The sequence below is a fragment of the Calypte anna genome, chromosome 1 (assembly GCF_003957555.1).
Source record: "Calypte anna isolate BGI_N300 chromosome 1, bCalAnn1_v1.p, whole genome shotgun sequence".
Lineage (NCBI taxonomy): Eukaryota > Metazoa > Chordata > Aves > Apodiformes > Trochilidae > Calypte > Calypte anna.
Genome location: NC_044244.1, coordinates 50,338,045 through 50,355,634, shown reverse-complemented (window position 1 = coordinate 50,355,634; position 17,590 = coordinate 50,338,045). Strand labels below are relative to the sequence as shown.

Sequence of the window (17,590 nt, the reverse complement as noted above, 5' to 3'; positions counted from 1 at the left end):
TTTTCTTATCTCCTCTGCAGAGAAACTAAAGCCCCAGAAGCCTGGGACTCCGGTTAACTAAGTACTTTTATTAAACAAATAAAGTAGCAAAGATATCAAACGAGCTATTTAAAAAATTATGTCTTAATCCTGGAGTCAGAGAGCTCAATTTCCAGTGCTGTTTGCTACAGCCACGCACTGAGAGGGCCGGCTTCAGCTGAGGTCTTCTGCTGGGATCCCCACAGAGAGATCCCAGTTCAGCGCTGGCAATCCTGGGCATGGGGAGGGCTGGCAGTGTCCTGAGCATGCTGGTGAACACCCGAGTGATCAGACTTGTGTGAGTGGGTTCCTCTGGTGTCAGGGGCGGGTGAGATGACTCACACACGCGCTTGCAGAACCGCCTGTAGCAGAAAATACCCACTGAAAGTTCACGTTGTGCTCGTGCACACCGGAAACCCCAGGGCTTGTCCACCAGAGAAGCCGCAAGGTGTTTGTCAAGCAGACACAGCTACCTTGGAGCAAACTTCTGACAGGATGCACCCAGTGCTCTGGGAAGGCCTTGACACAGCCTGACTTCCATCATTCCACATTCAGGTGGTTCTGCTGGAAGGCTTCGGGTTGGAGCCGACCCCCAAAGCATGTTCTGCATCTCACCCCTGCGCTGCTTCCCAGCACCCCTGTGCCAGCTGGTGGGAAGTATTCCATCCTGCAGGGTCCCACCATGGCTGTTGGGAGCCAGTTTTTCAGGGCTCCAGCACAAACCTCCTCCTTGGGATTCAGTGGGATGCCCCAACAGGGCCTCCCTTTGCTCTGCCTTCTCAAAGCTAGCTGGGCTTAGGGACTAAATCTGTGAAGATTTTTAGGAATTAGGTGGGAAAATGAAGGGTTCAAGAGATTAACCAACACCCTGAACCCAGACCCCCCCATAGGTGCTCTGCTTCTTACCAGAGATTTTTGCAGAACTGCTCAATCACCTGCACAGGGAGTTTGGCATGGGGCAGTGCCCCGGTGCACTGGCTCTACTTAGAATTGTTTGTCTCCTCCTTTTCTTTTATAAAAGCTGCTGGAGTTGTGCTTGTCCATGAGGTTCAGAAAAAATGAGCAGGTGTCCTCAGGTCCCCCTGCCAGGGGACTTGGACCCCTCCAGCACTGATGCTGAGCACCTAAATTAGGCCTCTGCAGTGGGTACCCTTTGAAGACCCTTGCAGGGTTGCAGAGAGAGGGCAGTGGGTCAGCAGTGAGCCCCCTCATCCCTGATCTTGTCCTTGACTCAGCTGAGCCCTTGAACTCTCCTGCCAGGTGCAGACAGTGAGGGGAAGCAAGAGGTGTTTCCAGACAGCTTGCTGGCTGCTCCTCTGGGTGCAGTGGGACTCCGAGTTTGGGGCCCCAGATGCTACTCAGGTTCTCACATCCCCTCCTTGTTGTGAGTGACACACTGTTAGCTGAGCCTGGATCTTCTGCCTGGACATCTTCACAACCAAATCCCCCTGCTCACTCTGCCTCCCACACGAAGGATGGGTGGGAGCACGCAGTGACCCCCTCGGGTGGGTGGGGAGGGAGGCCAAGTACCCACAACCAAGTACCTACAACTGGTTAGGAAGCATTCACGTGCTCTGTCAGGGCCAGGCAAGATCTCCAGCACTGAAACAGAAACAAATGGCTGAAAGCAATGCAAAGCCCCATTACAAACCTCCAAGCAGGTGGATTTCCCCAGTTCAGGCATGTGTATATCAGGGCAGAAACCTCCCTGCACTTGCTGCACTCTCAGAGCATGGAGGTCTCCATCAGACAGCACCAGAGACAAAAACAGAACTCGCTGAAGGTCAGAGGCTCTGTCCCTTTCGAGTCCCCACGCTTCACAGTTTACTCCGGAAGAATGGGACAGAAAACCAGTGGGTCAGCCTGGAGGTCAAATCTAAACTAGGCAGTCCCAGTTCCATTTCGCACAGCGCTTTGTTATGGTGAACTGCTCACAGCTCCAGCACACACATGGGGATGGTTTGGTGAATACATTTGAACAAGGAGGCAGCCTGAGAAAACAGAAAGGTTCTTGCAAGCAAATCCAACAGAGAAGAAACAACACTTGTCCTCATTGTCCCCATTTGTTGCAGTTTACTCAGCTGCCTGCCATCCAGCTGCCCTTTCCTCCCTGTACACAAATAACACCCCACATGACGGCAGCCCAGCCCCAGCACTGCTGCTCCACAGCTGCATTCCTCAGCACTGGCCACGGAAGCCATCCTTACAGGCATGCTAAAACATATCAGCATGCCTGCATGACATAAAGGCCAGATCAAAGGAGGAACAGAACACATTAAAAAAAACAAACAAACAACTTCTCTGGCACCTGCAGATCACAGCAATCTAGGCAGGAGTAAGGGTATAAGATCCTATGTGATTTCCAGTACTAATCACTGCTCCAGAAAGAGGTCCCTGAGCTGACACTTGTGGGATCCTGAGCTGTTTTTTGTGGCTGACCTGCAGGGTCTCACCACCCCAGACCCAGGCAGTGGCAGTAGGTGCAAGACCATCTTCCCTCACCCCCACCACTGGGGAACTCCAACTTGTGTCACCACTGCATAAGCGGCTGAGCCGAGGGATTTTGACTGTAGGCTGCTTGGCCCATCAGATGCCAAACTCAAGCTGGTTTCAACCCCGCAGCGTTGAGAGGGACTGCAGTGCTGCAGGAGGGACAAGCGGCACGTGTTTGGACATGAGTGCAGCCCCGATCCGGGATGAGAAGCGAGGAAATGCGTTTCACTGAGCCGAAGCCGGCCGGCTGCCTCCAGCAACGAGCTCATCACCACTGCACTGTCAGCTGCGGGGCTCAGGCTGACAGCCTCCCCTCCCTGACAAAACACCCCACAGCTGACAGGGGTTCATTAGTCCACGGTGGCATCGTCACACATGCCGGTACCTCCGTATTGTTCTCTCAGATGTTTTGGTGCCTGCCTGGTGTAAAAAGGGTGGATTAAATGCAGAATAGTATTATGAATTTCAATGGCTGCAGTAGGACGGGCTATAGGAGAGTGCTGATAGGAGGATTTGGCCTGTGGCCCACCTCTCCTGGCCAGCATATGGGTGCAATGTCTCACCATCCTGCCCATTGAAGTATGCATTGGAGGGAAAGAGTGAGGGCTGCTGGGGATGCAGAGCTAGGGAAGTGGAGAGGGACTGCCAGCAGTCCTGTGCTCTGCTCACCCACCTCAGCCTCCAAGGGACCTGTAGGTAAAGTCTATCAATTCCTTTTCAAAAGGAGGGTTTTCCCCAGAGCTCACAGAGGTTCCCCTATAATAGCTCCACCAGCTTGAGCTTTTGGGGCCTTGAAGGCTCTGGCTGGAAGAAGGATGAGTTTCACCAGCATGGGCTGCCACAGGAAGGGAGATGCTAAGGGGAGGAATGACATGACCTCCCTCCAAGATACCTTTCCCCATTTCCCATCACAGTGAGGGAGTACTCGTAGGGGAGGTCCTGCTCTCTGCCACAGCCCACTGGAAGGCTGCCCACCCACCCCAAGGGCAAGGCCAGCACAGCTCCCTTGCTCACACTTGTCTTCCCCATTCACATTGGACCCACAGTGCCATGGAGGGCTGGACCACCAGAGGATGCAGGCAGGCTTTCAAGGGAACATGTGGGAACGTTGCATCTCCCATCAGCCCACCTAAAAACACACATTAGAAGCTAAGGGCAGATACAGCTTTATACCCCCTAATAATCTTGTCTTTAAGCTAGATAACTAGGACTGTAAATCCCTGGTGATAATCACAGGCACCATGCCTGCAAGCTTTCCCCCGGACCATTCATTTGGCTTGATGATGCTTTAAAGAGACATCTAATGAGGATAATCTGATTCAAATCCTCTCTGCTTTTGGGCAGCAGAGCAATTCAGTCCCCCTCAAACTTCTTCTTCCCCCACAACTGCCTTATTTCGCCTTCTTAATATGAATCACTCTGGGGTTTTCTTTGCTTTTGCATTACTATTTTGATTCTTTGATACGACCACTGCAATCAAGATTCACTCCCTTTAGAAGCTAATTAGCATTAAATCAGTCTTGCTTTTTACTCATAGTCTCATGGTAATAGGATGCTGGCCTATGCTTCAGCTCCCACTTCGGGCAGAGGGAACATTGCAGCCTGCTTAAAAAATTCTGTTTTTACCTGATTCAATCAGAACCACTTACAGGAGATCTGCACACGTTTCAAGCTTGGCAAGAGAGTCAAGCTTTAGGAAGAGGGTGGGGGGGAAGGTCTCAATCACACTTAGCTTTCAGTGCAGAGCAGATGGCGAACATTCTGACTATATAATTTATAGGACACCATCACTACATATTAGTCCCATGCAGTGGCTGAGCTCACCCACACCACAGCTCATGCACAGGCAGAGGGGACTCGCACAAGTGATGCTTCACATGCAACCTGGGCAAGAGGGAAGAGCAAGGTTCTGGAGAAAGCACATGCTTCATGTTTCATCTCCTTCATAACTCAGAGCAGATAATGCGGTGGAGCAGCCCTCACCCTAGAGGGATTTTCTCTTCCTCATGGGCCAGGCAAACACTTCCCAGCCCACAAACTTGTGTTCAAACTAGGTCAGTATTATGCAACATCTGAGCACAAGCACCTTCCCTTCCTCTCCTCAGGAGCAGCTCATGCGGCAGCATGATGGTTGCCAGGGAGGCACAAGGGCAGGTGTCGGGGTACTTCTTCAGGGCCGACATCAGGCTGTGCAGCTCTCAGGGATCACGAAGCCTGTATGTGCACCACAGCTGCAACTCTATTTCCACAGTGCCTAAGCCTTCCTCCCCCTGCCTGTCACCCAGAGACACATAGAGGAATGTCCAGGAGGCTTGAAGGTGAGAACAGGGGAGAAAATTGATCAGGATGGCTGAGTCAGGTTATAAGGAAGGAGCAACAGGATGGAAAAGATTGTAAAGGGAACACCAGGTAGCTAAAACATTCCCTGCAGAGCAAGGGAAAGGCAGCTCCAGCCCATCTCTAAGTCAGCAGAGCTTTCAGCAGGGCTAAAAAGGAGCTGTGGAGACAAGTGTGCAAAACTGAGCCTTTACAGGTGTGCAATGTGCAGGCACTGCTACACGGTGCTATCCACGGCTTCCCAGCTCCAATGCTTTTGATCCTCTGCTGCTCAGTGTAACAGCATGAGGCACTGAGTCACCCCTCAGTGCCACAGGGGAATGAGGATTAATTAGTTGATGCTTGCACATTGCTTTGAAGAGAGGTGCTCCACTGCAGCACGGGCCACAGGTTGTTACGTACTGAGCTGAGTCAAAAGCAGCCCGGGCTTCACATCTGTCATCTCTGGAAAAGCAAGAAAAGGAAATAGAGCAGTGAAGGGGGGGAAAAAAAAAAGCACATTCACACTGGGGCAATGCCAACACTGCTGTCAAACCTAGGAGAGCGGCCAGCACAGAAGTTCAGGAGAGCTGTGAGCTGACCAGTGCAGACAGTGACAGTGCCTCAAGGACTTCTGACCCTCAGCAAACACCCAAAGTGCTTCACCAACCTGGAGGCTGTGACAACAGAGCCAGCAGGATGGGACAAGGCAAGCCCAACTGCAGCACCTCACAGCCACTTTGTCACTGCAGGATGGGCACACTGTGGGGCTGCAGAGCTCCTGTGGGAAGGCAGGAAAGAAAAATACACCATGATGTCAGAGAAAAGGGGAAGGCCTCCTTCAGAGTTTGTTTAGTGCTAGCTGGGCTTTTTAGGTCTCTCTAAAGTCTCACCACTGTGCCCCTGCCTCAGTCCTGCCTGCGATCTGCTCTGGAGCACAGCTCGTAGCGCAGAGAGGGTGGCAGGATCCAAAGGACAGAGCAGCCTCTCTGCACCAGAGCCAGGTTACCCAAGGGGAGGTGGCTTCCCTTGTTTTTGTCCTCACCCCACCTCGGTGCTCCTTCCCATGAGGCACAGAGCCCCGGGGCTCTCGTACCAAGGCCACAGCTGCACCTGTGCCGGCGGTGGTGAGGAGGCAGCCTGAGCTGTATGTAAAACATGGGCTCCCTTTCACACACCGCTGACTTCCCTCGGCAAAGGAGGCGTTGGGGTGGGGGGAACCAAGCACGGGTGCCTCTCCTGGCTCTTCACAGAATGCCCCACCACATGGCAAGCTTAAGGGACATAAGAGATGACCGCATGGCAGCACGTGCCAGCTCCAGCAGGAACCCGTGGCAAGGGGAGCGTGGCCCAGCATGGGCTAGGAGCCCGTGCCACTCAAACGCTGAGGAGTCTGAGCGAGTCACATCACTCCCAAGTCCCCTGTGCCCAACCCGTCTCTCTCACGCACCAGTTCTTCACAGCCAAGACAGCCCCTCCTGTGCAGGACCGACCCGAGGGGACGCCATCCCGCCTCAGCATCGCTGCGCCCTATTAATATTTAACACTCAGGAAGAGATCCAGAGGCTTTGATTCCTCCCACCGGCCAATTCAAGGATAATTGAGCCATGTGGGGAATTTCAGCGGATGGGTTTGTTCCAGTTCACAACAAAAGCCTCAGTGCCTTAGGAGAAGGATCGCAGCCCAGTTGCAGGCAGCCTCCCCACAGCAGGGGCAGACGGGTAAGCAGCAGCACAAAATACGGCCCATCTCAGGAGGTGCCCAGCAGGCAGGCCCCATCAAATCCCCCCCAGGACACCAGGTAAAAATGAGACTTTGCTAATTAGGAAAAAAAAATTGTTTCTTCTGGATGTTTCCACCCCATTTGTGACCCGAAGCAATGTCCATCCACTCTTACCACACTCATCCAGCACAGGCAGCTCCTGCTGTAGAGGCAGAGCGAGTGAGGCACGGAGAATTTTAATCCACGTGCCCAGGGTCACGAAGAAACCAACCACACAGCAAAACACATCCAGTGTTCCTGGCTCCCAGCTCTGGGCTGTGCCAGCTATTGCTTTCTCTTGCATATAAATCACTTTTCCCTACCAGTGAAGGACAGCTGGTCACTGAATGGGAAGTGGCAGTTGTTTCAGCAGCCCACAGCAACGCTGCACACCAGCTCAGGATGGGAAGTGGAGAACACCAGCATGGAGAGAAGACTGCCAGGGGATCTGGGCCAGCTGAATGGAGACAGAACAGATGAAATCTGGCCCGAGCAAAGCCCAGTGCTCCTGCAAAATCAAGATTAAAAACCCCACAGGAGAAAACATCTTCCTTGCTTTTACCAGCAGAGCAGGTACGAGGAATCCCTTCTTGTCTACCACTGCTGGGGACAGCAGTCAGAATGAAAGCTCCCAAGCAGCTCTTACAGAGTGACCATAGATGGTGAGCACAACTGCTGACCTAACCCAGGCAGCTCCTTTGAAATGCAGGTCTTGGCAAGCAAAGACATCCCATTTTAACCAGTCTCCAAAGCAAATATTAGAGATGGCCTTGAACCTACCACCAGTTTCAAGGTTTGGAGAGACAGATAAACCCCCAAGGCTGGATTTATCTCTGGTATTTGTTCCAGGACAGAAAGATCTTCTACTATAGGCCCTGTGTCAGTATACGAAGTGTCTCTACTGTTAGTATAGACCAAGCAAATCATGCCTTATCACGCTTAAATGTGATCTGATTTAACAAGGCAAAGCCAGGGGAAAAAAAAATAGCTTGGAAAAAAGAGCTAAAAGAGTTATAATACCAATGGATAATACTAACCAAGCTGATGGGTGCTAAAGTCTCTCACAGAACATTGCTGCATGCAGCAGGCTGAGGATGCAAAATCACCTTCAAGAGACTGGACTGGAGGCAAAATCCTGTAGGTAAAAATTCCATAGCAGAAGAGACTGTGTGAGAGCCTCATCCAGTTTCACCCAAAAAGACTCCAAAAACAATACACAACCAAGGCTTACACCAGTGCAAGTTGTGCAAAATCTTCTGTACTAATTAAACTGCTTTTTCACTCATTTTGCTGACATAGCTGGCAAACAAAAACAAGTCCACAAACTGAGTCAAACCAGCAACACTTACATTTGTCACAGAGAGGGATTGCTTTTTGTAAACCTCCACAGAGACAGGGAACTGAGACAACAGAGAAGAAAACAAGTAACTCCAAAATATTTCTGTTAGTTTAAATTTCAGCCAGCTTGGCAAGCTCTTCCACGATGTTTAAACACAACAGAACCTGAGTCACTAGCCTGAATTCAGCTTCAGGACTTCCATGCCTCTGAACCCCATCCAAGTACTACTTTCACAAGACCTTTATCAAACATTAGCCCTGGCTACCCCATCCAGATATCCTCAGCTGCCTTGTCTTCCCTGGTAGGGCAGTGTTATGGCCTGTCTAAGCTAATATCTGACAGTTCCTAGAGGTATTTACATAGTTGAAGCTGTACCTTTAGATGTGTCCCAACTACTTTCAGTTGTAGAACATGATGGACTCGAGACACAGTGTCATACTCTTAGATATGCTCCACTTCCCCTGCCAGTTCTAGTAAAGGCTTTCCTAAGAGTACAAAAATACTTGCCCCAAGGTGAAGCGAGATGCTGCTCTTAAGGAACGAGATTTATTCTGTACCAGCTGGATTTGGCCACCTGTAGGAAGTATAAACAGCATTTTTCTTCTTTGAAAGTACTGAAAGGAAAGAAACACCCCATGTGAAACATAATGGAACAAAACCCTGTGTTTGAAGGTGTAGGAATGGACAGTAGCACATGTGCAACAAAGCATTCTGGGTGAAACAAAGAGTTTGATTTTCACCAGTCAAGAAAGCACAGCAAAGTTACTCTTGAAGCCAAAGGGATTTTACCATGTCCAATAGTTACTAGAGACAACTGAAAGGTGGCCTAGGAGATGAAAAAGTCTCCCAACCTTACAGCTGTTTCAGAGGACATGAAAGATTGGCTCATTTAATCCCACAGCCCTTCCTTCCCTCCCCCAGACTGCACCTGCACATCAAGAGCAAATTGGAACCAGTCAATTCTCAAGCTATTCTAAACCATGGTCTCATTTATTTTGAGGGACCCATAGCAAGAAGGTGGCTGAGACAGCATAACCAACAGAGAAACTTGTGCTCAGCATGATTGCCCCTCTGGCAGCAAAGTCCTGGCTAGTCCCATCAAGCATCACAAAGCTAGCTGAAAGTAGGGCATGCCCATTAAGCTTCCAATCCTTCTTACACAGCCATGAGATTTTGCACATGCCTTTTTCCTTTGGGTTTTAGCCACAGTCCAGCCCTTTTGGGCACCATAACACAGCTGAATGCCTTAGCTCCTTTTGTTCCGGCTGACAACCAACCTAGTCCTCCCATGCCAGCAACAATACAAGGGGAGATAGGATTTGTGTGTCCTCTGAGCAAGGATACAGGCTTTGTGGCTTGCTGAGCCATCTTTGCAAGGACTGCCAACACTCACAGCTGATGAAGCCTGCAGTGCTGCTTTCTGCTTTTTTCTGCTCAGAGACAGATGTCAGAAACAAGCTAAGCAAAACAGCACGCATATCTAGGGCTCTGCACCTAGGAACATTAAGGCAGACTATTAGGAATTAAATACATTAACCGAGAGGGGAGCTTAGCACATTCCCTCAAGGCTTCATTTCTACTGGGCATGCAATTCTGGATACAAAAAACCCCAGCGTTTCAAGAAACACTTTATTCGGCAAGGTGGCTCAACTCGGTGTGCAGGAACTATTGTGTCTGGAAAGCTTTTGCCACCACCACGTGGATGGAACCGCGACTGCAGCCCACCAACTAGCTGGAAGTTCAAACTGCAAGCAAGGAGCAGCCTCACTGCCAGGGCAAACTGGGGCAAGAGTTCGTAGGTTTGAGAGCCCATGCCACACATCTCAACAGAGAGCATACAACAAATATTACACATTTTATTAACTTAGGACTCCAAAACACATTACCAACTTTCAGTAAGAATAAGGCATGAATTACTACTGACAAAAACGTATCAGTTAAGAGATTAGAACATAACAAAGGCCCAACTTGCAAAAGAGGAGATACATTTTCTGTTTGTTGCTGTGGTCCAGCCTGACACACTTTATCTCTGGTCAGCCCCCGAGGCTGGGTTGCTAGGGTCCTCCTGAGGTTGACAGACTAGGGTTGCTTGTTATTCTAGACTTGAGAGATGGAGCCTTTTCTTTTAAAGATCTGAACAATAACTTAAGTGCCAGATTTTTTTTTTTTCTTTCATTCCTTCCTCCCCAGTTAGATATCAGGCATGGAAATACTGAGCCCTTCAGTGGGCAGATGCTCACACAGCTGGATCATTAACTGCCAATTCCAGTCTATCTGGAAGCTGCAGGACAGCTTTCCTTCTCCATTTTTCTCTAGGTGGGGAGACAAAACCTGGCAGCAAGGTGTCACATTAGTCTGAGGTGCTGCATTTCTTCTTTTCGATGCTGCCTTTTCTCTAGTACTTTGGGGACCCTGAAATGAAGATACTCAACCGTGACACATGACGCTTGGGACGGTGGCCTGTTCTTCCAATACTCTTTCAGGAAAATCCGTAGCTCCTGGCCACTGGCAGAGTGGATCAAACTCAATCTTGATGATTAAATGGAATTCAGATGTAGTGATGGATAGAAAACCCCAGTTCAAACTGCCCTCTGCTCAGCACCTCTACGTTATCCACTGAACACAAATCAAGCTTTTTTCTGGACAGATTAACAAATAGGAACAGCTCTGGATGAGTGGTCGTGACAAGTCAGGCAAAGAAAGCTTCCCAGTGCGATTCCAACTGTAGGCAGCTTGAATGCCTGAAGTGAAAAACCTGATGAATGTGACTGAATTATCATGAGAAGCTAGTTTTCAGCAGACTTCTTCATCAGTAAGCTAAAGGACAAGGCAGAAACTCCTGGTACGTGACCAGCACAGATCTTTAATATTCTGAGAAGACGCTGAGCAGTGGAAACTCGAATGCTGTCCAACTGGAAACAAAATGGAGAAATTAATTTCATCATTAGAAAAGCAGTGCTGAGCCATGATAAAAAAGCTGGGGTAGACACGAAGCATGGTTCAGAGCAGCTAGCTACAGAAAATCCCTGAGGCCCATTTACCCCCTAACTTTGGGAAGGTACAGCATTGTCAGCTGAAACAACCCTGAAGGTGTTGCCAAAAGGCACGGATATCACCTGCTGGCAGGGAAGCAGGCTCTGAGGGTGGAACGACAAGTACACGAAAAGTGAAGTGTGCTGCTGCTGAATGCCAAACTCTCCCTCCAGCTTTTCAGACTGAGCAGGTAATTGGAAAGAGTGGCAGATCAGATGGCAAAACAGTCTGTGAAGCTACACACAGCCTGGCTAACAGGAAGCATTACGTAGGCAAGACAGTCACATGGCAAGTCACAGCTCAAGGGCTCCCGGGAAGAGAAAATGCCTCAAGGAACAATGTACCAAGGCTCTGTATATCAGAGAATTTTGTTAATTTCAACTTGGTTTCCTGAGACTTTCAAGTAGCACAGGAAGAAGCAGGTAATTTAGAAGACTCATTTCAAGGAGCCAGACCCCTCACCTCTACTGTTCTTATAGAAAGTCTGGTCTCTGACACTTGCACAGGACAGCAGCATATATACATATATTTTGTTAATGTAATGATTTTCCTAAGGATTAGAGAGCAATGGAATTCACAAATTCCTTCAGGGACCAACTGAGCACCTTACCTCCAACTCACAGAATAGCACAGGACTGCAGTAGACTTCTCCCAGTTTCCCAATGTCATTCATAGTCACACTACAGCAATTCATCCTGCCAACTACAGAAAAAGTTTTCTTATATTACAAGGCCCACAATCAACATTCAGTGAAGTACGGGGAAATTCCACATTCACCAAAGAAACCAAAGCTAATTTTGAAAGCACAACAGAAGGTAAGGCAACACTGAGCACTACAAACAGAATGACACAAGATTCACAATGCAATCAGCGCAGAAGTTGTTCATAATACTGACAGCAGGAGTAGTATCACCACATTACTGAGAGCTGGAACATTAACATTTTAGATAAGGGATCAGTATGCTATCAGCAGGGGCAGAATCTTCTAATCATTAATCAGAAGCCCTCCTGGCTCATATGGTATCAGAGAGTAATACCTCCAGGGACTTCACTCCATCAGAAGAGCCATAGCACAAGACTATGCCAAGACACTATTCCACCCCAGAATTAGGCCTCCCAAATTCCAAAGACATAACACCTCTGTGTCAACACAGAGTTGTACAGACTGGGCTCTGTATTTCCCCAGAGCTGAAGTAGGGTGGGTATGCAGGCAAGCACCCTCTCCACTTTTGGGGTAGGTGGGGGTAGGGTAGGCAGGGAGAAAGATTAAAGGCCCAATGGAGCCAGACAGCACACAGCAGGGATATCTGTCTGGTATTACAGCTACACTTACATCCATTTTGATTCATTTTATTATCACAGTATCATACACTTCCCACTGCTAATTATTATCATTAAGAGAGATCTGCAAGGGCAGACAGAACAGACTTCGGCAGTGTCACAGGAAATGAGAGAACCAAATTTTATCTAAGAAACAATTTTAAAAGGTAGATGGGTTTCAGGTATAATTTAAGCAAAACTTTGACAAAGCCACTGGTTTCCTTTCTTGTTTCAGCTTAAGTTTAAGGAAAGCAACAGTGAGTAGTGCTGCTCAGAGAGGAGGAAGAGGCCAGTGCCATACATACCCCCAGTGACAAGGAAGTACACTTTCCCCAGGAAGAAGCTGGCATCCACATAAGCTAGGGAAGCTTCAACAGTCTTTAAGCTGTCAGAAAAGCACAGACAATCCAGTTGGACAGGGAGGTAAAACCAGTGCAGCATAAGGACATAGGGAATAACTTTCAGATGCACAATTAGAAAACCAATGATGTTAACATCTACTGACCTGCGAGCCAGCCAGAGTAGTGCTCTATAACTAAAGCATGGCAACAGAGAGGTCTGTAATACCCACAGTTGTTTAATAATCCAAGGATATTCTTTCTACCCAAGACTCAACTCAGGTTAGGCTTAGTTTGAACAGTGTCCTCCATGATTTGCAGACACTAAGCAGATGAATTCATTAACATCCAACAAGACTTGAGCACTACTTCAGCTCTTTCAGAAGAGCTAGCCCACACATTTCTTGCAGCACCATCTGTGCTGTAAGTATGCAGCTGGGTCTGTCATTTTTGGTAAATGAGAGCCTAGGATCATCAGTCACAAGTTAAGCAATAAAATGCTGACTTTTGTGCTTTAGCAAGTCTTTACTTGTGGCCTGGGGACACAAACACAATTTCTACAAAGATGAGCATGAGAGGACAGGGATCAATCCCTCGCAGACCTCTCTTGCCTACAGACATCTGTAGCACTGACCCCACTTGACCAGCAGCATCAGTGGACTGGGGACACAGGCACAGCAACTGGCTGGTTATTAGGTAGCACTGCCATCAGCCACAGCACATCAGCGATCTGCATCTTACAGAACTTAACAGCATCACCATTGTTTCAATCTAATTTTACAGACAGCATCTTTCCAAAGCTCAGTTCATATCATCCCATGTCTGAATCCAGGAATGAATTCTGCCTTCTCTGCTATGGCAACTTAGAGCAAAACAGGCATGTTATTGGACAGAGCAGTTCAATCCTAATCCACTGCTGGAGGCCACAAAATCTATGTATTGCCAAGCTCTCCCACCACAGAAAGTCATGGGTCTGAAATCCACTATTCAGTCAATATGGATCAGTAAAAACAGTTTTAGCCATCAATAAAAAACAAACAAAAAACCCCACAAAACCCACCACAAACAGTTTCCCCTCTCATATTTTTTTCTCTTCTTTTACCTGTGTTTGCTCTTGATGTCAATCAAAAACACAATCAGATCTATCCTGGGCCGAAGCTGATCCCCCTCAGCAGGTAAGGGAAGGGATGTAGCAAGGTGACTGAAAGATAATAAATTTACCAGTTTAAACAAAGAGCTTGGCAAAGCAGTATCCACTTGACCATAATAACCACACAGCCATTGCAGTTCAGTGTAGTAAGTTACCAAGAAGCTTGCTAACTGCTAAAGACACAGGCAAAGAAGAGACACTGTGATTCTTTAAGCAGTATTCTCATGTCTTAAGCCTACTCACAACTGCTGACAATCACAATGATACTTAATAGACAAGGCTGTTTATAATGGGAAGATTATTAGAGCATAAGAATCACAAGAACATTTTCTCCACAGATTAGCATGGCAGTAATTTTATTTAATTGTTAAGAAGAGTTTTTTCTGACAAAGTTAATACCAATGCTATACTGGTATATTTCGCCACAAATTTTCAATTAAAATGTTTTAATTATTTCCTGTAAAGTTCTGAAAATGAGCTCATGAGCTCAGCACAGGAGAGGCTACCTTCTCAGGTTTCCATGTTATACAGAAAGGTGCTTTGTATTCACAAAACCTTGAACCAGAAATGTATCACTAGTATAGCTTTAGGGCTGAAATTATAAATCAACAGGAGCTTCTATTATACCATTGCCCATCTTTTTATCACTTCATCTGGCAGGGATTACTAGGTAGTTTAATTACCCTTCCACATAATACTGCCACTGCTGATACAGCTGTTGAAAGAACTACAGGCAGGGATTTTTCATGTCTCTTCTCACTATAAAAGAAGACGACTTCAGCAGTGCATTACCTGAGCCTTCCTCAGGGAAGAACATTATCAGTATCATTTCTAGACAACCACTGGGAGGACAGACTGGACAAAAAAGAAACCTCAATTTCAGTCTCTCTCACAAATCACTTCCTCTCTGGAGTTTTGGTCTCCTTGGGGAATATTACTTCTAGCAATTCATCTTAAGAACTTTTTTTCCCCAGCAGGCACAGACCATTCCATTAATTCATTCTATTAATCATATGTAGTTCATAGTTTGTCTGCCAGTCTCCAATAAAGATGTTCTGCTTCCTATAAGTAAGGAAGGAATGATTTAACAAAAGCATCCTGAAACTAACACAAGATATGAGCAGAGTAAGTTTGATTGAGACATTGCAACACAAGCTTATAAATTAAGGTGAAATTTAGGAAGAAGTTGTGATGACAGAAAAGTATCATATCCCATGGAAATCCAAAAAACCAAAAAGCAATATAACACCCTAAAAAGCTCCCTAATTTTGGGTGCTACAATATTTAAATCAAGATCACTAGAGGATGTGAGCTGCATCTGGCATGTGGACTTACCAGACAAGACACCATACTTCTTTGTAAGGTGCATAATCCCAAAGCAACGCAGTGGGGAAAAAATCCTGTCATTTGTGCTTCTCTACTGATACCAGTGCAAGGACTTATCTTGCTCTAAGCTTCAATGCCTTTGGTTAACTATCCAGCTGCTGTACCAGTAGCTATCTGGTTATGGCAACCCATAGGTCAGCAGAGGCTTCAGGATTTGCATAGAAAAATGGGTAATTTACTACTCGTTAGCACAAACAGGATGTCATGATCAAAGCAGTACAGTCACTCTTAACTGATAGAGTATTAGCTTGGATTTGCTTTACTGCCAGTCTTGGATTATTGAAGCAAAGCAACACAAACACCTTCTGAAGAGCTGACTAAACCCACTTGGTCTTGGCAAGAGAGCCGTCAAGGACATTATATCATAAAAGGCTAGTTAATCAAGTTTTTAAGACAGGACTTGTCATGCAGCTAAAGTTAAATGCCAAACACAACTCAATAGCTCGAGGAGGAAAAGCACATGCACCATAAAACCAGAAAACAGCTACGAAGAGCACCAGAATTAACAGACATCAGGAAAACCTGTTAGTTTTTCAAATAGTTGCAAGCAATGTACTTGCCCCAATTTTTCCCAGGTTTTTTAATACTTATGCATGCCTCTCTCAACAGGAAAAAAATACCTGTACTTCTCTGCCACCCTTGCAAATTATTAATCAAACCTAGTACACACGATGAAAATTCTTTTCATCCTCATTTCTAATCGTGCCCAAACTACCTGTCCTGAAGACAAAGTGGTTTCCCTTCTGCAGATGCCCCCCACACCTGTGGCACTCCAGAACTCAGAGCGAATTCTTTCCTTAAAGCGAACGCCCTGCAGTCCCCACTGACCCCGCTTGTGTAGAAGCGACCTTTAATAAGCAATGTCGGTGGGGGCATTTCTGAAGCAGAAACTCTTTGGTGAACTCGCATCACAGCCGCTCCTTTGGTTCCGTCCGCAAGGAGCGTTGGCTCCATCTCTTGGACAAGGTTGGCCTTGGCCCCTGTAGGAGCACGATGCGGCCCGGAGGGGGCGCACCCCCCTCTCCCCAACACTCACATGCTGATCTTGAAATCCTTCTTCTTCGGAGGATCGCTTCCGCCAGCTTCATCTGGAGCCCTTCGTCCGAGCCCCACCAGCTGCGCGGACGGGAGAGAAGAGCTGGGTCAGAGGCGGCCCTGGAGGCTGCGCCAGGACGGGAGAAACCCTCAGGCACAGGGACCGCTCCCCGTCGGGGGGCGGCGCCTGTCCTGCGGTTCATTTGCATATCGCTGCGAGGGAGCCTATCCTGGAGGGGGCGGGGCCGTTACGGTGTGCATATTTCCATATCGCAGCCAGGAGGCCTATCAGAGCAAGGGGGCGGGGCAATTCCGTAGCTTCATTTGCATATTGCAGCCAGCTGGCCTGTCACCGCGGGTGGGCCGGGCCAGCACGGCTGGTGAGGCCTGGCTGTTAGCGCGAGGCCTGGCGGGAGGCGCGGGAGACGCCGACCGGAGGGCTGAGCCCAGAAGACGGAGAAACGAGGAGAGAGGGGATGGGACGACGACAGCGCCGCCAGACCTACCAGCAAGGCCGCCGAGTTGAGCGCCGGGAGTTTGTCGAAAGGCCGCAGCACCGCCATCCCCGCAGCAAACAACCCCACACCGTGCACAGCCCGCCGCAATTTAAACCGCCGCCACGCCCCGCGCAGCGCGTCAGGGGCGGGGTCCGAGGAGCGGGGCGCCTGCGCACTGGCCCCGTATGGGGAGCGGCGGGCGGCAGGGGGCGATGCGGGAGCCCGGAGGCGCCCCGCGGGGTGTCCGGCGGGGGGGCCCTGCCCGACCTCCCCCCCCCCGGGCCGGGGCGGGTAATGGGGGAGTGTTTGATTGCCCTGGTGCTATCACATTGAAACCCATCCCGGCAGCGGAGTTCCGTACGGTTCCTATCGGCCTCTTCCTAGAGAAACCGGCGCGCTAGGGTCTGGACAAGGGGTTTGTGCGGTGGGAGGGGGACGGGCTGAAGGGCCGCACGGCGGGGGGCGGTGGTGGTGTCTCCGTTGCTTCTCTTCGAAGTGACAAAACTGTCACCGTCCCCCCGGGATCGGTATGGGGCCTGAGGCTGTTGGATATCTTCATAAGGGACCTGGATGGTGAGCTGAAGTACCCTGATGAAGCCTGTGATAATAACAGAGCTGAGGGGACACTTGAGAAGGAAGAGCCACTCTGCAGGAAGCATGGTTAGGGTTGGTAGAGTGGGTAATGTTCAGCACTGACAAGCGTAAGGTCTTGCAGCTGGGAAAACATCATCTAAGAATCATAGAATTGCCGTGATTGGAGAAGACCTTCAAGATCATCGAGTCCAGCTCTGTCCTACATCACTTCAACCACTAAATCGTCTACCAAAATGCCACATCTACCCCTTTTTTTAACACTTCCAGGGATGGTGACTCCACCACCTGCCTGGGCAACCTGTTCCAATC

The 17,590-nt window shown here is 48.6% G+C and overlaps 1 protein-coding gene across 1 annotated transcript; it reads right to left on the bottom strand.

The window, feature by feature from the left end:
* Positions 1-9,767: 9,767 nt before the first annotated feature.
* Positions 9,768-16,827, bottom strand: CENPM (centromere protein M). The gene is made up of 6 exons (XM_030460230.1): positions 16,697-16,827; positions 16,192-16,271; positions 13,722-13,820; positions 12,587-12,666; positions 11,572-11,663; positions 9,768-10,840 (listed from the first exon to the last, which is right to left on the bottom strand). The coding sequence occupies exons 1-6, from the start codon at positions 16,751-16,753 to the stop codon at positions 10,715-10,717; spliced, it is 534 nt and encodes a 177-aa protein (XP_030316090.1). The 5' UTR covers positions 16,754-16,827; the 3' UTR covers positions 9,768-10,714.
* Positions 16,828-17,590: the final 763 nt, after the last annotated feature.